We start from the raw sequence: 20,260 nt of genomic DNA, 5'->3' as shown, positions 1-20,260 counted from the left end.
TTATAGAAACATGCACGATTCTGCACCAGTTTCCAATTTAAAAATAAATAAAGAATAATAAAATGCGGCCTTCTTTCCTAACTTTATTTTCACATTTTGAGGTTATGTTATTCCCAATTCAAAAACGTCCACAAAATAAAATTTATACGGTATTTTTCATTATAAATAGGTACAAATGACTGTTTATTTTAAACTTCATCGTCTGATAGGTCATCACTTTCACCATCTCCATCATTCAAGTTTCTTGCCTTCAAATACTCAGAGTACTGTTCTGGAATACTCTTAAATCTCTTTATTTTCGCTCTAATCTGCTTCCACGTTTCTTGATTGTAATTTTTCTTGTCCCTGGCCATTGCTCTGTAGTTCTTCCCATATGTATCCATCAGGTAAGTTATCCATTCCACCTGTCCCTTTGGCAGTCGGAACATTTTAACTCTTGGGGCTCTAGCATCCTCTTCCAAACTCTCAACGACGTGCAATTTTGTGGGTTGTGCCTCCATGTGTTCTTCCTCCCATTCGTTGTCATTTGAAGCAATCGATACTTTTAGTTTCTGTTTGTTGCTAGGAATTTTAATGGTTTTGTTGGGGTCATAGGACAACCCCATTTCTTGTAAGTTGGTTTGAATCGACTTGCGTTGGTCCCACGCGCTTTTAATTTCTTTGCTGAAAACACAAATTTAAAAAAAAAAGAAGAGCATGTTATGAACGGTACCATGAAATTTTTCCTACACCGTGTATTTTGTTTCGGAGTCTTTTTCGGTTTACGTTGTGTCGGTAAACTTTTCTTCGTCTCTGTTTGCGTAATTTTGTCATTTTAATCGATTTTCTAAAACAATAAGGTGCAAATTAACCTAAAAGCGTGGAGCACAAATCAAGCAGTGAAAATGACAGCTGCAGTACTTTTTAAATAAAAATGTGAACTTTTCTTGCGTTTATGTTGGTATAATAACGGAATGACATTTTGTGACAGATACAGATCATACAGATACAAAGATATTGAAAAAGTGTAGAGTTTGTGTTTGTGCGAGACAAAAAAAAATGATATAATATATATAAAACCACAATAGGGTTAACCGACGAAACACAAAATCAGCATTTTAATTACTCTTTTAAACCATTTTTTCATTGTTGTGTTACAAAATGCATATAATTCGCTACATGTGATCAAGTTTCATTTCCCGGTCATAACAAACATGTATCAAAGCAAGATCGAGGAGCTCCAAACTTACTTCAAAAGCCACTGCAAAATCAAAGAGTATTCGGGACATTCCTCTAAAGTTCACTCTGTGGGGTGGAGCTGCGACGGTAAGCGCTTGGCTTCTGGGTCCTTTGATAAATCCGTCTGCATCTACACTCTGGACAGAGATCGATTGGTGAGCCCCTTTTCTCTTAAAAATTTTCACATTTCAACAGAACTTTCTAATTTTAGAACAAAGAAATCACCTTCAAAGGCCACGGCGGCTCCGTCGACCAACTCTGCTGGCACCAATCCCACTCCGACCTCCTCAGTACAGCCAGTGGCGACAAATCAGTGCGCATCTGGGACACCAGAATCCAGAAATGCGTCGCCACCATCAACACAAAGGGCGAGAACATCAACATCACGTGGTCTCCCGACGGAAACGCCATAGCGGTGGGGAATAAAGAAGACCTCGTAACTTTCATAGACGCGAGAACCCACAAAATCGAAGCTGAGGAACAGTTCAACTTCGAAGTGAACGAGATCTCGTGGAACAACACCAGCGACTTGTTCTTTCTGACGAACGGGCAAGGTTGTGTCCACATCTTGAGTTACCCGGAGTTGAAAAGACAACACATTTTGAAAGCCCATCCTGGAACGTGTATTTGTATAGAGTTCGACCCCACGGGGAAGTACTTCGCGACGGGGAGCGCGGATGCCTTGGTGTCGCTGTGGGACATCAACGAATTGGCGTGCCAGAGGGTGTTCACAAGGTGATTGTTTTATTTTTTACTAGGAGAGGAAAGGTTTCTATTTTGTGTTGTGCAGGATGGATTGGCCGGTGAGGACGATTTCGTTTAGTTACGACGGGCAACTCCTGGCCTCCGCCTCCGAGGACCTGATTATCGACATCGGGTTCGTGGAAACGGGCGACAAAATCGCCGACATTTCCGTTGAAGCAGCGACCTTCACGGTAGCTTGGCACCCATCAATGTACTTTTTAGCGTACGCTTGCGACGACAAGGATGCCTACGACAGGAAGCGGGACGCCGGGAGTCTCAAAGTGTGGGGCTTTCCGTCAGACTAACACGTTTGAAAAAATTAATACAAATTTATAAACTCAATTTTTTTACATTGCTCTTCTTATATAATTAAATGATAAAACTATGATACATCCATCGCGTCTTCTAGAGAATCGTTGACTACCGCATCCTCGTTCTGTACCACCCTTGCCACGGGCTCCTGGCTTTCGGGTACGTGCCTCTGAACGGCGACTTCTTTCTCCGGTTCTTGCTTTTTATCGTCGAAGCCTCTGGGGTCGATCGTTATGCTTTTGGTACAGTTAAATATTTTATAAATCCCTATCAAGTTGTCGCACAGTTCAAACATGTTGGAACGGAGAGAGATGATGATGAACTGGGCGTTTTTAGTCCGCTCTTTGATGTAGTGCCCCACTATGGACACGTTTTTGAAGTCTAAAGCGGCGTCGATTTCGTCCATTACGTACAAAGGAGACGGTTTGTAATAATGGAGAGCAAACACTAGAGCTAGGGACGAGAGGGTTTTTTCGCCCCCTGATAAATTCGAAATGGCCTTCCAAGATTTGCGTGGAGGTCGCACACTGAAAAAAAAAACGTTATAATCATCGGATGTTTCAGCAGCTACGCTGTCTTACTTCAGCTGCACCCCGTCGGCGAAAGGATCACACGAATCCAGAATTTCGAAATCCGCGTCGCCGCCCAGCGTTATCATCTGGTACATTTCTTTCAGTTTCATTCTGATGATGTTGTAGCCCACTAAAAATTCGTCGCGTCTTTGGTTTTTCACCTTGTCGTGGAGGGTTTTCATGTCGTTTCTTTTCGTTGTTATGGTTTCGAGTTCTTTGGCTTTTTCCATGTAGTTGTTTTGGCCGGTTCGGTATTCCTGGAAATATTTTGTTTTTAACAATTATTGTAACAATTTTTTTTTTCATTAAACATCCATATTTTTGGAAAAAAGTCAAAAGGGTTTCTCGTGTTTTATTTACCTGGATGACGTTGAGATTCGGTTTCGTATTTTTTATGTTATTTTGGGCCGCTTGGAGCTCGAGTTCAACCACTTCCGGGTTTTTCGATTGGAGTTCCTCAGGCGTGAACGTTTTCAATTCGGAGGAGTCTTCCGGAATGTCGTGCAGTTTGAGTTGGGCCAACTGGAAAAATTAATCAGATTCTTTTCCTTACAAACTTCGAAAAAAACATACCTTTGCGGTCCACTGATGACTCGCACTGTTACATTCGTTCAACTTTTCGTTGATGCTTTTGAAAGTCTGATCCACGTCCACTTGCTTCAACAACAGCTTCTTTTCTTCAGCAGTCAGCGCCTTCACCTCGTTCTTCAACTCTACGCCAATTCTTTCAATATATCTCTCCTAATACCAACCTCACTTTCCTCACCTGCATATTCCCCTTCGCCATTCTCCAACTGCTCCGCCATTTCTTCAATGCACTGGAGCAATTTTCTCCCGTCCGATTCTATGGTCTCTCTTTCTTCTTTCATCGCTCTTAACCTGTTTTCCGCGTCGACGATATTCTGCTCCAAAGTGGTGATCTTCTGCGCCGACTTCTTCGCATTCCTTCAAAACGAAAAATTATTCAAAGTTGTAAAAATCACCCGAAACTCACCTTTCGGACGCCGTCGTGGCCACCCTCAACCTCGTAATCTCCGCTTTGCACTTGTCTATCGACTTCGACACCTCATTCAAACTCTTATCCACCGCCCTCATCTTCCCGGTCGTTTTCTCTCTAATCTTCTCCGTCAGTCTATCAACTTTCGATTGAATTTCTTGCGCTGCGGCCGAAGCTTCCTCGAACGCGTCCTTCTCCTCCTCCACGATCACCGTCAATCTCTGAATTTGCTTCGCGTCGGACTTGGTCGCTTTCACCACGTTTTCTTGGTTCTTGAACTTTTGCTGAAGCACCGGCTGCTGCTGTTTCAGAGACTGCAAAACCTCGTTGAATTTTTGTAGGTTGAGCTTCATCATATTCAATTCCGGCAGGAGGGTGTTGATCTGGCTTTCTAGAGTGGCCTGTTTCTGGGTTAGTTCCACGAGTCGGTCTTCGCACTGTCCTAGGTGCGTTTCCATCTTCTGGATTTCTTTGGGGTTGATGTTGGTCACGACGACGGACTGACCCATGCGGCCCCGACTTACCGTTTTCCCGCCGCCGCTCATCGTACCTGTTACCAGTTGATTTATCTATTGATTTATTTAAACGTTTGAAAATTATACCAGAGGTTTCAATGAGATCTCCTTTAAGAGTGACGACTCTGTAACGCCTGGCCCCGTACGCGATTCGGGTTGCTTGTTCAAGGTCGTCGGCCACCAGAGTGTCCCGAAGGGCGAAATAAAAGGCAGTACGGACGGTCTCATCTGGGATTTTGATGAGGTCGAACAAGCGGTGAACGTTTTCGGGCCTGAAATAGGTGGTATCAGAGCTGTTCAAAGTACCCAAAAAAAGTACTTGAAGTACGAAGTACAAAGTACTACTTGAAATGGTGTTCAAGTAAAGTACCAAGTACTTACTTTCAGCAAGCGTATTTCAAGTATCAAGTACTTTTCAGATGTACTTGAAGTACAAGCCAAGTACATTACTTCAAGTACTTACGAGTACTTGAAGTACTGGAGGTATACTTCAAGTACTTACAAATACTTGAAGTACTGAAAATGCTTCAAGTACTTTCTAATTATTTGAAATACTGTAGAATTAGATAACTTTTCCTGTTTTTTTAAAAAAGCTTAATATGTTTTAGAACTGAATTTTTTAATACTCAGAATTTAAGTATACAATAATACATATTTCGCCACATAAAAAATTGCATAAGCATCAACTTAAATGCAGAATGGTAGCTCACTTATTGATAATACTATGTTATTTATAAACAATATTCTTTTGAAATACTTTTACATCTTTCTGTTGACACAATGCCTTCGACAAAATTAACGTCTATTTCTAATTTAAAATTTATAATAAAATACATGACGGCGTTGTCTATGTATGCTTACTATTAATTTATAACAAAAACATCGGCGCTGTATGGTATTTTCTCAGGCTTCTGTTGCCTTTTTTTAATATTTTGAATTTTGGTTCACCACCAAAACGTTCTGATTTTTTAATAAAGTTGTGTTAAAAATATATTAATTTTATGAACCGGTTCCGTATTTAAGTTTGTGGATAGTTTACAGCACCCTTAATCATTACCTATTGTGAAAGTGCACAGGGCCGGATTTGTGAAACTGAAATTTTTCAGAAAAAAATTTTAAGAGCTGTGCGATACATATACATGCTCGTGACATAAAAATGTTTAAGTCACTATGTTGCATTTTAAAAAAAAACGTGTGAATATTTTAAATAAAAAATAAAATGCCTAAAACGAGAGTCCAATTAGTCGTTTTTTACTTTTGCGGTTACCAAAAATGCTGAGAATTTTCTTGGAATGAATGCCCCATATTTACGACTTTACCATTTACGTATTTACTATTCTAAAAATTATTAAATTAACCTAAATACTACAGTGACTAAATAGTAAACACTAATCACTACAGTGTTTGTCTAACTAAGTATGTAACTTTACACTGACAAATCACAAATAATAGGTTCGTAATGCTGTTCCGTCCTTTTATACAAAATTTTGTTCCTCTAATGCCACAATACTTTCAGAATTTTCCTTTACAATTTCGATTGGCTTATTTTTTATTTTTACCTGAAAACCCAAAGAAGATGACATTAGTAACTGATAACTACAATGACTTCAGGGAATGCCTAACAACGGCTTTTGCGAAAATTCAGGTAAATATGTATGTACTAAATTTATTATTGTTAAAATATTTCGTAGGGGTGTATTTATCTAGGCAATTATACTAACTAATCGCGAATTTCATTAACTTTGTATTTTTTTATAATGTGAATATGTATTTTGTTCCATTTACGGAAGCGGCCACTGACCCTTTTGGGTATCTTTACCTGATATTGTAAATACAAATGTAAATTCAGTACTTCTGTAACCGTCCTGTATTGAAACATCGAAACCGAACGCTGTCTATTATTTCGCACACAACAAAACAAATGTCCTTCGAGCAATATCAAAGTACAATTCGGTACTCATCAAAACCATACAGTCATGGTCGTATCAACTGGATTACAAAAAACATTGGTACTACGAGCCGAGTTTCACAAAACATATTTAATTTTGAACAATATTGGGTTTATGTAATAAACGATGCAGTGTAATACGTAAAGTTATTGTACGGTAATAAATAAAATCCGCACAGGAAAGACAAATGACACTAATTAGCGTGACTTTTAAAATCATTGTTTTTCTGCATTACGTCTTTTTAAATTGTTGGTGTTCAAATAATTCATACAATTTAAAAGATTATTTGAAACTGTAATGTGAGAAAATATAAGTAGTAATAATAAACTAAGTTTATATGGCTGAACCATGTATGAACAAAAAAAGAAAATTTGGTAAAAAACGAGTGTCTAACATGATAAAGAAAATTAAACTGCAAAATATTTAACATAAAATTGTGTTTAAATTCTACGAGGAAGAGGCGAATATTAAAGTCTGTACCTGCCATCAGCTATTATAATAAAAGGGATAATCCCCTGCCGAGTTCTCCGCCCTGACCAGGCTTCTTACTGACAAATACAAGGCGGGGTTAAGAAACTAATGAAAGAATAAATATCTTTTTAAACGAGTACTGAATCATTTCTCAAATATTTTCAAATCCGACCTTGCACTTTAGCAGGTACGTCAACAAACCCGATTCCCTTTGGGGTACCTGGAAGGTACTGAAAAACTACCCGCAAAGTTAAGTTCCAGACCAAAATACAAAAAAGACAAAATTCATATATTCACAACTTTACATCGCTGAAAATTTTACACAGATCTCCCACCCTTCTGCTGTCGTCATCCACTCTCAAATGACATATTTATGACATTAATTTTCTTACCTATCTATCTATCGGCATTATGCAAGTACCTACGAAATGTACGTCATATTATGGATAAGATATCCACAATCACAGATCAAAATATAACCTCATAGGAAACAAACACGATTGTACTATAAAAATACATCTAATCAAATAATTGAATTAATAACTTCAAGTATTTAACAGACCCTATTTTGAGATGTAAACACTTCGTAAAATAGAGACTAAAGTATTTGAAATTTCCACTTTCATACTTCAAGTAATTCAAGAGTATTTAAAATACTGAGTGAAGTACTTGCAGTAAAGTACTTGGCAAAATCAAGTACTAAACTCAAGTACATTTTAGAAATACTCCAAGTACCAAGTACCAAGTACCTAAATATAAAAGTACTTCAAGTAAAGTACTTGAAGTACTTAAAGTACTTGAAGTATTACTTCAAGTACTTTTACTTGAAGTACTGAACAGCTCTGGGTGGTATAGTGCAAAAGTGGACCGTAACCACACTTTTCGATCAAATGTCACTACGTCAAGTCAGGTCACAATCACGGTTGTACAATAGATAGGTTGATACACTAGCATACATTTGCATACCCCTGGTCAGCGACGCCAATTGCCGATCGCGTCGCCTGGTTTTTGACGCTTTAGGGACACCATAGATAAATAATACTACGTAAAATAGAATGCAAACTCGGCTGTAATGCGTGTCCCAGGTTTGTGTCTAGGCTTATGTACCGGCCACATAATAAGAGATAGCACTGATAGCAGTAAAGTATTTTTTTCCAAAAATTACTTGGCGACAACTTCCACAGCCAATTTTAAGAAACAATAAAAAAACTAATGTCATTTATGATTAGTATAAAAGTGTCATTTGTGTGATTATACGTGATAACAAAGCGTAAAATATGAAACTATGCAGTGTTTTGAAATGTCTAAACACTAAAATTATTAAACGCCATCGTTTTCCCAACCCCTACAAATACAACGAGCGTTTTAAAATTTGGTTGGAACGGACAGGGAATCCAAATTTAGGCAAATTAGATCCCACGAAAATATATAAAAATGGATATTTTCTTTGCGATGTACATTTTAAAGAAACGGATTTTGGCCCCAATCAAAAACTTAAAAATACTGCCATTCCTACAATTCAAATTATGCATGGTAAATATTTGTGTGCAAGTGAATGCCATAGATAATTTTTACAATAATTTCAGATAATATGAACGACCCCGAAAGACACACCCATGATCCCGTAAACCCTATTTCTATACTGGATTCTCAAAAATTTTGTACTGAAGTATCTCGAAATTCCAGAGAAACCCTAAACGAAACTTTAAACCAAGAATCTTCTCGAATACTAAATTTACATTCAAATTCTAGGAATATTTCGCGTACAGCCCGTAGAAACAAAATTAAGGTAGCTTCGTATCGCCAACGATTGAAATTATACTCCAAATTTGAAGTAAAATTAGAAAGCAAAATTTTAAGTCAGGATGCTATAAATTTTTGTTTATCACAATTAAAAAGACGAAATGTCAAACCAAAGGGTCGCAGGTTTACCACTGAAGATAAATTATTTGCATTAATGTTTTATAAACAGTCTGGGAGATGTTATAGAAAAATGAGACAGATTTTTGCACTGCCTTCACGTCAAACAATTATGTCTATGTTGAACAAAATTCCAGTAGACGTTGGTATAAACAAAATAATTTTCGACAATCTTAAAGAATCTGCTTCAAAATTAAATAACCAAGATAGAATATGTGCATTAATTTTTGATGAAATGTCCATAATGCCCCACATAGACTATGACAAATATACGGATACATTTTTCGGATTTCAAAATTTTGGATTTGAACAAAATTTACAGATAGCAGATCATGTTCTTGTTTTTTTCATTCGCGGAGTGTTTAAAAAATGGCAACAGCCAATATACTTTGCATTTTCTTTTTCGTCTACAAAATCTTACATATTGACAACTATTATAAAAACTCTGGTTGAAAAAATACAAAATTGTGGATTCAAAATTCTGGTTACAATTTGTGATCAAGGCCAACCAAACCAAGCAGCTATAAATTCTCTGCTAAAGGAGTCGAAACAACGTTATATACATAAAGGGATGGAACCTAAAAGAAGAATTTTATTAGGGGATCAAGAAATTATTCCCTTATATGACACGCCTCATTTAATTAAATGTATTAGGAACAATCTGCTTACTAAAAATTTAGTGTGGAAAACAAGCGAGGAAATTTTGGTTGCAAATTGGAAACATATAATCGATGCGTACTACAGTGATCAAACATGTGGAGAATTACGGGCTCTACACAAAATTACGGATCTCCACGTAATTCCGGAAAAAATTCAAAAGATGAAGGTGTGCTATGCGACACAAGTTTTGAGTCACTCAATGGCATCGACTATTACGCTATTGGTTAAATCTAGTAAATACAAATTTAAAAATAATTAACAGATTCATTTACAATTTAATTTTACAGCCGAATGCAGTTTAACACACGAGGCAATGGGAACAGCACGAATTATAAAATTTTTTGACAAGCTCTTCGACAGTGTAAATGGCAGTACTTTTCAAGCACGGTGCGGAAAACCATTTTCTGGGGGCGTATTTAAATCTTCTGGTCATAAACATTTTTGGAAGGAAGCTATCAAAATTTTGGGTGATATGTATTTCGTCGATGAGGCCGGAAAAATGGTAGTACCTCCGTGTATAAAAAACTGGATTGCAACGTTAGAAGGTTTTGTGGATTTACATACAATTTTAGTAGAACAGGGCAGGTGCAAATATTTTTTACCTAGATGTTTAAATCAAGATGTTATTGAAAACTATTTTGGCAAAATCAGAAGTCAAAGAAATCGAGCAACTAATCTAACGGCAGCCCAATTTAAGGAAAGTTTCAAATCTCTATTATTACGCAATTTTTATAGTTCAAATTCAGTGGGCGCAAACTGTGAGAAAACGAACATACCGGATTTATTTCATATTAAAAGACTTGTGGATAAAAACATAAATCAACCTTCAGTATATGAAACGAGTTACGAAATTTTAAACGTGAATATGTAGATTTCAAAACTGTCTCCATATAATTTAGAAAAAGATCTTCATAAAAGTATTGTTGGTTATGTGTCTGGCTGGGTTGCGAAAACATTAAGAAATTTGAAGTGTGAATATTGTAAAACCCAAATTTTAAACAATTTTTCGGAAGACGAACAATGTTACAAATTAATACGTATAAGAGAATACAATTGTAATAACAGAAAATTGCAATATTGTAAGTTAGATTTTATAAAAAACATTAACAGAATTTATAATATTTCAAGAATCGTTTTAAACAATTGTACATCTTTCGACAACATCAAAAACAAAATTTCGTTTATAGTATCTCATCATGTCAAATTTTCGTTTCATTGTGAACATAAGGAATTAATTGAAAGTGAAATATGTAATAAAATTATATATTTAACAATTTTTACGTTTGTAAAAGGTTTGAATTTAATTTTAAGCGGTCGCGATACAAGAGTTTCCACACATAAAAATGCATTATATCAAAACGCTTGTATAATGTACCAAAAAAAATTAAAGTCAAAAAATCGTAGACAATACTAATAAATTGTATATTATTCTACTTTGTGTTTTTGATATTATTAGTGATAATAAAAATAAAATATTAATTATAAAATATGCAGCAATGACGCATCTAGTAGTTCATGCTTTAGCACCGGCCACAAGGCACCAGGGGGCGTTTATTGAGACCAAAAATCAAGTGGGAGTTTGCATTCTATTTACGTAGTATTATTTATCTATGAGGGACACCATAGATAAATAATACTACGTAAAATAGAATGCAAACTCGGCTGTAATGCGTGTCCCAGGTTTGTGTCTAGGCTTATGTACGGCCACATAATAAGAGATAGCACTGATAGCAGTAAAGTATTTTTTTCCAAAAATTACTTGGCGACAACTTCCACAGCCAATTTTAAGAAACAATAAAAAAACTAATGTCATTTATGATTAGTATAAAAGTGTCATTTGTGTGATTATACGTGATAACAAAGCGTAAAATATGAAACTATGCAGTGTTTTGAAATGTCTAAACACTAAAATTATTAAACGCCATCGTTTTCCCAACCCCTACAAATACAACGAGCGTTTTAAAATTTGGTTGGAACGGACAGGGAATCCAAATTTAGGCAAATTAGATCCCACGAAAATATATAAAAATGGATATTTTCTTTGCGATGTACATTTTAAAGAAACGGATTTTGGCCCCAATCAAAAACTTAAAAATACTGCCATTCCTACAATTCAAATTATGCATGGTAAATATTTGTGTGCAAGTGAATGCCATAGATAATTTTTACAATAATTTCAGATAATATGAACGACCCCGAAAGACACACCCATGATCCCGTAAACCCTATTTCTATACTGGATTCTCAAAAATTTTGTACTGAAGTATCTCGAAATTCCAGAGAAACCCTAAACGAAACTTTAAACCAAGAATCTTCTCGAATACTAAATTTACATTCAAATTCTAGGAATATTTCGCGTACAGCCCGTAGAAACAAAATTAAGGTAGCTTCGTATCGCCAACGATTGAAATTATACTCCAAATTTGAAGTAAAATTAGAAAGCAAAATTTTAAGTCAGGATGCTATAAATTTTTGTTTATCACAATTAAAAAGACGAAATGTCAAACCAAAGGGTCGCAGGTTTACCACTGAAGATAAATTATTTGCATTAATGTTTTATAAACAGTCTGGGAGATGTTATAGAAAAATGAGACAGATTTTTGCACTGCCTTCACGTCAAACAATTATGTCTATGTTGAACAAAATTCCAGTAGACGTTGGTATAAACAAAATAATTTTCGACAATCTTAAAGAATCTGCTTCAAAATTAAATAACCAAGATAGAATATGTGCATTAATTTTTGATGAAATGTCCATAATGCCCCACATAGACTATGACAAATATACGGATACATTTTTCGGATTTCAAAATTTTGGATTTGAACAAAATTTACAGATAGCAGATCATGTTCTTGTTTTTTTCATTCGCGGAGTGTTTAAAAAATGGCAACAGCCAATATACTTTGCATTTTCTTTTTCGTCTACAAAATCTTACATATTGACAACTATTATAAAAACTCTGGTTGAAAAAATACAAAATTGTGGATTCAAAATTCTGGTTACAATTTGTGATCAAGGCCAACCAAACCAAGCAGCTATAAATTCTCTGCTAAAGGAGTCGAAACAACGTTATATACATAAAGGGATGGAACCTAAAAGAAGAATTTTATTAGGGGATCAAGAAATTATTCCATTATATGACACGCCTCATTTAATTAAATGTATTAGGAACAATCTGCTTACTAAAAATTTAGTGTGGAAAACAAGCGAAGAAATTTTGGTTGCAAATTGGAAACATATAATCGATGCGTACTACAGTGATCAAACATGTGGAGAATTACGGGCTCTACACAAAATTACGGATCTCCACGTAATTCCGGAAAAAATTCAAAAGATGAAGGTGTGCTATGCGACACAAGTTTTGAGTCACTCAATGGCATCGACTATTACGCTATTGGTTAAATCTAGTAAATACAAATTTAAAAATAATTAACAGATTCATTTACAATTTAATTTTACAGCCGAATGCAGTTTAACACACGAGGCAATGGGAACAGCACGAATTATAAAATTTTTTGACAAGCTCTTCGACAGTGTAAATGGCAGTACTTTTCAACCACGGTGCGGAAAACCATTTTCTGGGGGCGTATTTAAATCTTCTGGTCATAAACATTTTTGGAAGGAAGCTATCAAAATTTTGGGTGATATGTATTTCGTCGATGAGGCCGGAAAAATGGTAGTACCTCCGTGTATAAAAAACTGGATTGCAACGTTAGAAGGTTTTGTGGATTTACATACAATTTGAGTAGAACAGGGCAGGTGCAAATATTTTTTACCTAGATGTTTAAATCAAGATGTTATTGAAAACTATTTTGGCAAAATCAGAAGTCAAAGAAATCGAGCAACTAATCTAACGGCAGCCCAATTTAAGGAAAGTTTCAAATCTCTATTATTACGCAATTTTTATAGTTCAAATTCAGTGGGCGCAAACTGTGAGAAAACGAACATACCGGATTTATTTCATATTAAAAGACTTGTGGATAAAAACATAAATCAACCTTCAGTATATGAAACGAGTTACGAAATTTTAAACGTGAATATGTAGATTTCAAAACTGTCTCCATATAATTTAGAAAAAGATCTTCATAAAAGTATTGTTGGTTATGTGTCTGGCTGGGTTGCGAAAACATTAAGAAATTTGAAGTGTGAATATTGTAAAACCCAAATTTTAAACAATTTTTCGGAAGACGAACAATGTTACAAATTAATACGTATAAGAGAATACAATTGTAATAACAGAAAATTGCAATATTGTAAGTTAGATTTTATAAAAAACATTAACAGAATTTATAATATTTCAAGAATCGTTTTAAACAATTGTACATCTTTCGACAACATCAAAAACAAAATTTCGTTTATAGTATCTCATCATGTCAAATTTTCGTTTCATTGTGAACATAAGGAATTAATTGAAAGTGAAATATGTAATAAAATTATATATTTAACAATTTTTACGTTTGTAAAAGGTTTGAATTTAATTTTAAGCGGTCGCGATACAAGAGTTTCCACACATAAAAATGCATTATATCAAAACGCTTGTATAATGTACCAAAAAAAATTAAAGTCAAAAAATCGTAGACAATACTAATAAATTGTATATTATTCTACTTTGTGTTTTTGATATTATTAGTGATAATAAAAATAAAATATTAATTATAAAATATGCAGCAATGACGCATCTAGTAGTTCATGCTTTAGCACCGGCCACAAGGCACCAGGGGGCGTTTATTGAGACCAAAAATCAAGTGGGAGTTTGCATTCTATTTACGTAGTATTATTTATCTATGAGGGACACCATAGATAAATAATACTACGTAAAATAGAATGCAAACTCGGCTGTAATGCGTGTCCCAGGTTTGTGTCTAGGCTTATGTACGGCCACATAATAAGAGATAGCACTGATAGCAGTAAAGTATTTTTTTCCAAAAATTACTTGGCGACAACTTCCACAGCCAATTTTAAGAAACAATAAAAAAACTAATGTCATTTATGATTAGTATAAAAGTGTCATTTGTGTGATTATACGTGATAACAAAGCGTAAAATATGAAACTATGCAGTGTTTTGAAATGTCTAAACACTAAAATTATTAAACGCCATCGTTTTCCCAACCCCTACAAATACAACGAGCGTTTTAAAATTTGGTTGGAACGGACAGGGAATCCAAATTTAGGCAAATTAGATCCCACGAAAATATATAAAAATGGATATTTTCTTTGCGATGTACATTTTAAAGAAACGGATTTTGGCCCCAATCAAAAACTTAAAAATACTGCCATTCCTACAATTCAAATTATGCATGGTAAATATTTGTGTGCAAGTGAATGCCATAGATAATTTTTACAATAATTTCAGATAATATGAACGACCCCGAAAGACACACCCATGATCCCGTAAACCCTATTTCTATACTGGATTCTCAAAAATTTTGTACTGAAGTATCTCGAAATTCCAGAGAAACCCTAAACGAAACTTTAAACCAAGAATCTTCTCGAATACTAAATTTACATTCAAATTCTAGGAATATTTCGCGTACAGCCCGTAGAAACAAAATTAAGGTAGCTTCGTATCGCCAACGATTGAAATTATACTCCAAATTTGAAGTAAAATTAGAAAGCAAAATTTTAAGTCAGGATGCTATAAATTTTTGTTTATCACAATTAAAAAGACGAAATGTCAAACCAAAGGGTCGCAGGTTTACCACTGAAGATAAATTATTTGCATTAATGTTTTATAAACAGTCTGGGAGATGTTATAGAAAAATGAGACAGATTTTTGCACTGCCTTCACGTCAAACAATTATGTCTATGTTGAACAAAATTCCAGTAGACGTTGGTATAAACAAAATAATTTTCGACAATCTTAAAGAATCTGCTTCAAAATTAAATAACCAAGATAGAATATGTGCATTAATTTTTGATGAAATGTCCATAATGCCCCACATAGACTATGACAAATATACGGATACATTTTTCGGATTTCAAAATTTTGGATTTGAACAAAATTTACAGATAGCAGATCATGTTCTTGTTTTTTTCATTCGCGGAGTGTTTAAAAAATGGCAACAGCCAATATACTTTGCATTTTCTTTTTCGTCTACAAAATCTTACATATTGACAACTATTATAAAAACTCTGGTTGAAAAAATACAAAATTGTGGATTCAAAATTCTGGTTACAATTTGTGATCAAGGCCAACCAAACCAAGCAGCTATAAATTCTCTGCTAAAGGAGTCGAAACAACGTTATATACATAAAGGGATGGAACCTAAAAGAAGAATTTTATTAGGGGATCAAGAAATTATTCCATTATATGACACGCCTCATTTAATTAAATGTATTAGGAACAATCTGCTTACTAAAAATTTAGTGTGGAAAACAAGCGAAGAAATTTTGGTTGCAAATTGGAAACATATAATCGATGCGTACTACAGTGATCAAACATGTGGAGAATTACGGGCTCTACACAAAATTACGGATCTCCACGTAATTCCGGAAAAAATTCAAAAGATGAAGGTGTGCTATGCGACACAAGTTTTGAGTCACTCAATGGCATCGACTATTACGCTATTGGTTAAATCTAGTAAATACAAATTTAAAAATAATTAACAGATTCATTTACAATTTAATTTTACAGCCGAATGCAGTTTAACACACGAGGCAATGGGAACAGCACGAATTATAAAATTTTTTGACAAGCTCTTCGACAGTGTAAATGGCAGTACTTTTCAACCACGGTGCGGAAAACCATTTTCTGGGGGCGTATTTAAATCTTCTGGTCATAAACATTTTTGGAAGGAAGCTATCAAAATTTTGGGTGATATGTATTTCGTCGATGAGGCCGGAAAAATGGTAGTACCTCCGTGTATAAAAAACTGGATTGCAACGTTAGAAGGTTTTGTGGATTTACATACAATTTGAGTAGAACAGGGCAGGTGCAAATATTTTTTACCTAGATGTTTAAATCAAGATGTTATTGAAAACTATTTTGGCAAAATCAGAAGTCAAAGAAATCGAGCAACTAATCTAACGGCAGCCCAATTTAAGGAAAGTTTCAAATCTCTATTATTACGCAATTTTTATAGTTCAAATTCAGTGGGCGCAAACTGTGAGAAAACGAACATACCGGATTTATTTCATATTAAAAGACTTGTGGATAAAAACATAAATCAACCTTCAGTATATGAAACGAGTTACGAAATTTTAAACGTGAATATGTACATTTCAAAACTGTCTCCATATAATTTAGAAAAGGATCTTCATAAAAGTATTGTTGGTTATGTGTCTGGCTGGGTTGCGAAAACATTAAGAAATTTGAAGTGTGAATATTGTAAAACCCAAATTTTAAACAATTTTTCGGAAGACGAACAATGTTACAAATTAATACGTATAAGAGAATACAATTGTAATAACAGAAAATTGCAATATTGTAAGTTAGATTTTATAAAAAACATTAACAGAATTTATAATATTTCAAGAATCGTTTTAAACAATTGTACATCTTTCGACAACATCAAAAACAAAATTTCGTTTATAGTATCTCATCATGTCAAATTTTCGTTTCATTGTGAACATAAGGAATTAATTGAAAGTGAAATATGTAATAAAATTATATATTTAACAATTTTTACGTTTGTAAAAGGTTTGAATTTAATTTTAAGCGGTCGCGATACAAGAGTTTCCACACATAAAAATGCATTATATCAAAACGCTTGTATAATGTACCAAAAAAAATTAAAGTCAAAAAATCGTAGATAATACTAATAAATTGTATATTATTCTACTTTGTGTTTTTGATATTATTAGTGATAATAAAAATAAAATATTAATTATAAAATATGCAGCAATGACGCATCTAGTAGTTCATGCTTTAGCACCGGCCACAAGGCACCAGGGGGCGTTTATTGAGACCAAAAATCAAGTGGGAGTTTGCATTCTATTTACGTAGTATTATTTATCTATGAGGGACACAGAACTCTATAGGCATCTGCCTATAACCGATGTAATTAATAAAAGAAACCGTACTTATCGACTCCGATCAAATGTCATTTACAAATTTTGTATTGTTCATAAAGCAATGTAAACGAAAATCCCCAAAATAACTAGAACGATTTCCGCTCGACAAGGTAGAGGCGCTAGCTGTATGTGTCCTTTCCATGGATATAGGGATCGAAAAGAAGCGTCGCCATCCCAAGCCATTAGTGTACAAACCTATCTATTCTACAACCGTGGTCACAATCAAATCATGTTGTTGATTTTTGACACAATTTATTAACCCAAAACTGAGATATCGAAAAATCGTAAAACTCACGTCTGAATCCGCGTGCTTGCCAGTTCCCTCAAATACTCCTGCTTATCGAGCGCAATAAACGTGGCCCTCCCTATCCCATGCTGCTTCAAAAACTCGATGCACCACTGCGCCGTATTTGCGCAGTCGACAACGATATTATCCAAAGGACCGCACGCCGTGGACACAGCTACGTCATATTTTTGATCAATGGCCCCCAAATCCCCCTAAAACGCCATTTCAATTCAAACTCGTACTCCAAAGTGCGATCTTACAAGACGCCCGTAAAGTCCCGGACAATTTCCTTGTCGTTTTTGTTGCATCAGAGCGTCCAGAACTTTTCCACGGGACTTGGACATTTGCATGGAAGTTTTCGTCTCTTGCAGGCTTATCCGTTTCTGTCCAACTTCCCGTGAGACTTGAACCGTTTCGCGCTTAACATTGTCCAGTTCTCTTTGAGCATCATTTAGTGATTTCTCCGTCAGGGGGATTTTTCGTCGCAATTGTGCCACCTCTTCAGTTCTCTGTGCTATCTTTTCTGATATGTCTGTTATCATCTCGCGGAGTTGTTGTAGCCTATTTTGTTCAGTTTCTTCTTGGCTTAGAGCTAGTTTCAATTCTGCGTTGGCTAAATCATACTACAAAAAATAATAATAGATATAAAAACACGAAATGATGATAAATCTACCGCCGATTTTGTTTCGTGTACGGCCTTCTTGAGTTGGCCCAAACCGGTTTCAAGTCGTTCTTTTTCTTTCTGTAGGTCTTCAGTTTCCGCCCGAATATTGGCAAGGAGTTTTGTTTTTTGCGCTTCGAGTTTTTCTTTTTCTGACGTCAGTTGCACTGCCTTCGTTTCGCATTCAACGATGGTCTACAAAAATCGCACAATATGTTTTGATTTTTTTAGTAAAGTCGTCTCACTTTTTTATTTTCGTCAGGAACGTTCTGTAGTTGGGCGAGTTTTTTCCGTTCGTCTTCCAGTTGTTGTTTGTACTTTTTTCGATTGTTGTTAGTCTGAACCATCTCTGCTTGCAGTTGCACGTCTTTTTTGTCGGCGGCGTTGAAAGCCTCTTTCAGTTGGTCCTTTTTCCGGGTAAGTTTGTCGTATTTTCTGGAAATATTTGTGCCAGGAAATTGAGAAGATCGTTTCAAAGTACTCACAATGATTTTTGTCTTAGAGTGTCTTCTTTTTCGCCTTTTTGTTTAGCGATTTCTTTCAGCGTTTCAATGATGTTGTTGCGACTTTGGCTGATTTGTGCTTTGTCTTCTTTAATTTCTGTAACTTTTTCTTCCAACTTAAAACTACAACATTAAATATTGACAAACTATCAACAATATAACGGTTTTCGCGTTACTTACACATTCCTCTGATACAAAAAATTCTTGCACGTCGCAATCGTGTTCTCCGTTTTCAAAAACACGATCGCCTCGTCCATCGGTCCTTTGAGTTCGTCCAACTTCTTCTCGATCAACATAAGCCTGTTTAACTTTTCTGTCCTCAAAACTGACAAGTTTTCTATCCTGTCATTCAATTCTACTAGCGGTTTCTGAATATAAAAAAAAACACAAAATAAAAACAAACAACGACCCCACAAACCCACCTTGTAGCGATTAGTGCCAATGATATCCTCCAAATACTCCAACATCCCAGTTTCATTGTCATTAGCCCCTTTGCTCTTCATCATCGCGATTTCTTCAACCTCGCCCTACAAACCCTCTTGAGACAAAATAAACCAAATCAAACACAAACCTGCAAAATAAGAAACCGGTTATGGTCCAAATCGATCCCATGGTGCCTCAACAATTTAGCAATTTCTTTGAACTGCACCCGCCGCCCGTTCAACTCATAGTATGAACTGTTGTCTTTATTGGCAGTTCTGGCCACCACAAATTCACTGTTTGGCACAATCTCGTATTCGTTCCCTGGCTAAAACAAGCATGTTGTTGTTACCACTCCCACTCACACATCCACCTACTTTATCGATGATTTGACAAAAGTGCACGGCGACTGTACACGAAGGTACGCTTCTGTACTTCTCCGAGTTGTGAAGGAGCACCGAGAGTTTCTTGCACCTGATCCTCGTGGCTCTGTACCCAAACACAAACAACATGGAATCGATAACGTTGCTCTTGCCGCTGCCGTTGGGGCCAACGATGGCGTTAAAACACTACAACAGAGCTCTAAATCGTTGAATGCGTGCTGCACAAACCTACCACCGAGAAGGGCCCCAGATCCGTTTCTTGTGCATAGCTCTTGAAGAAGTTGTTCGAGATCTTTCGGATGATTAAACGTGCGTTCGAGGTGGCAGAAACGTTGCGTTTTGCCGGCGCGGGGATGTGAATACCGTCAACTACAGTACCTTCTTCGTCAGACCAGTTTAATTCATCGTCGGGCTCTTCGGGAGCGACTTCCACAGCCTCTCCTGAGTGTTTTCGTTTTTTGTTTTTCACCGCAGACATATCGAACACGTGGATTATAAGTCAGTGTATAAAATAGTATAAAATTTGTAAACAATCACAATCGAAGTGTTTGAGAGCTGTTTGGGGGGCACATTTGAAATTTTTAACGGTTATTTGGCGTTTGCGTCAACGTGAAGTTGGCCGCGTTTGTTGTGAC

At 35.7% G+C, this 20,260-nt stretch overlaps 3 protein-coding genes and 1 long non-coding RNA gene across 4 annotated transcripts; 2 read left to right on the top strand and 2 right to left on the bottom strand.

Moving 5' to 3' along the window:
• Positions 1-136: 136 nt before the first annotated feature.
• LOC135127528 (nucleolar protein 16) lies at positions 137-907 on the bottom strand. The gene is made up of 2 exons (XM_064053966.1): positions 713-907; positions 137-663 (listed from the first exon to the last, which is right to left on the bottom strand). The coding sequence occupies exons 1-2, from the start codon at positions 811-813 to the stop codon at positions 189-191; spliced, it is 576 nt and encodes a 191-aa protein (XP_063910036.1). The 5' UTR covers positions 814-907; the 3' UTR covers positions 137-188.
• An 87-nt stretch (positions 908-994) lies between these two features.
• On the top strand, positions 995-2,358 carry LOC135127525 (THO complex subunit 3). The gene is made up of 3 exons (XM_064053964.1): positions 995-1,373; positions 1,430-1,953; positions 2,009-2,358. The coding sequence occupies exons 1-3, from the start codon at positions 1,194-1,196 to the stop codon at positions 2,265-2,267; spliced, it is 963 nt and encodes a 320-aa protein (XP_063910034.1). The 5' UTR covers positions 995-1,193; the 3' UTR covers positions 2,268-2,358.
• On the bottom strand, positions 2,272-20,245 carry LOC135127523 (structural maintenance of chromosomes protein 4-like). The gene is made up of 17 exons (XM_064053962.1): positions 19,858-20,245; positions 19,620-19,811; positions 19,394-19,570; positions 19,245-19,349; positions 19,003-19,190; positions 18,805-18,945; positions 18,565-18,754; positions 18,332-18,514; positions 17,919-18,281; positions 17,668-17,870; positions 4,446-4,630; positions 3,841-4,393; positions 3,613-3,791; positions 3,420-3,559; positions 3,207-3,368; positions 2,856-3,103; positions 2,272-2,801 (listed from the first exon to the last, which is right to left on the bottom strand). The coding sequence occupies exons 1-17, from the start codon at positions 20,101-20,103 to the stop codon at positions 2,345-2,347; spliced, it is 3,912 nt and encodes a 1,303-aa protein (XP_063910032.1). The 5' UTR covers positions 20,104-20,245; the 3' UTR covers positions 2,272-2,344.
• Positions 14,271-17,139, top strand: LOC135127531 (uncharacterized). The gene is made up of 2 exons (XR_010280241.1): positions 14,271-15,939; positions 15,994-17,139. It is a non-coding gene; the product is annotated as an uncharacterized LOC135127531 (long non-coding RNA).
• Positions 20,246-20,260: the final 15 nt, after the last annotated feature.

This window comes from Zophobas morio, unplaced genomic scaffold, assembly GCF_036711695.1.
Source record: "Zophobas morio isolate AGI-343-1 ecotype UQ-CSIRO unplaced genomic scaffold, CSIRO_AGI_Zmor_V1 ptg000012l, whole genome shotgun sequence".
NCBI lineage: Eukaryota > Metazoa > Arthropoda > Insecta > Coleoptera > Tenebrionidae > Zophobas > Zophobas morio.
This window is presented reverse-complemented; position numbering and strand designations above follow the sequence as displayed.

Bases quoted from the DNA above. Each gene is read 5' to 3' on its own strand.
- LOC135127528 (XM_064053966.1), bottom strand. From the start codon at position 813: ATGACAAAATTACGCAAACAGAGACGAAGAAAAGTTTACCGACACAAC. The intron at 664-712 runs GTACCGTTCATA...TTGTGTTTTCAG, and splicing joins GGTGTAGGAAAAATTTCATG to CAAAGAAATTAAAAGCGCGT.
- LOC135127525 (XM_064053964.1), top strand. From the start codon at position 1,194: ATGTATCAAAGCAAGATCGAGGAGCTCCAAACTTACTTCAAAAGCCAC. The intron at 1,374-1,429 runs GTGAGCCCCTTT...TTCTAATTTTAG, and splicing joins CTCTGGACAGAGATCGATTG to AACAAAGAAATCACCTTCAA. The intron at 1,954-2,008 runs GTGATTGTTTTA...TGTGTTGTGCAG, and splicing joins TGCCAGAGGGTGTTCACAAG to GATGGATTGGCCGGTGAGGA.
- LOC135127523 (XM_064053962.1), bottom strand. From the start codon at position 20,103: ATGTCTGCGGTGAAAAACAAAAAACGAAAACACTCAGGAGAGGCTGTG. The intron at 19,571-19,619 runs GTAGGTGGATGT...TGCTTGTTTTAG, and splicing joins TTTGTCAAATCATCGATAAA to CCAGGGAACGAATACGAGAT. The intron at 2,802-2,855 runs GTAAGACAGCGT...TTTTTTTTTCAG, and splicing joins GCCGACGGGGTGCAGCTGAA to TGTGCGACCTCCACGCAAAT.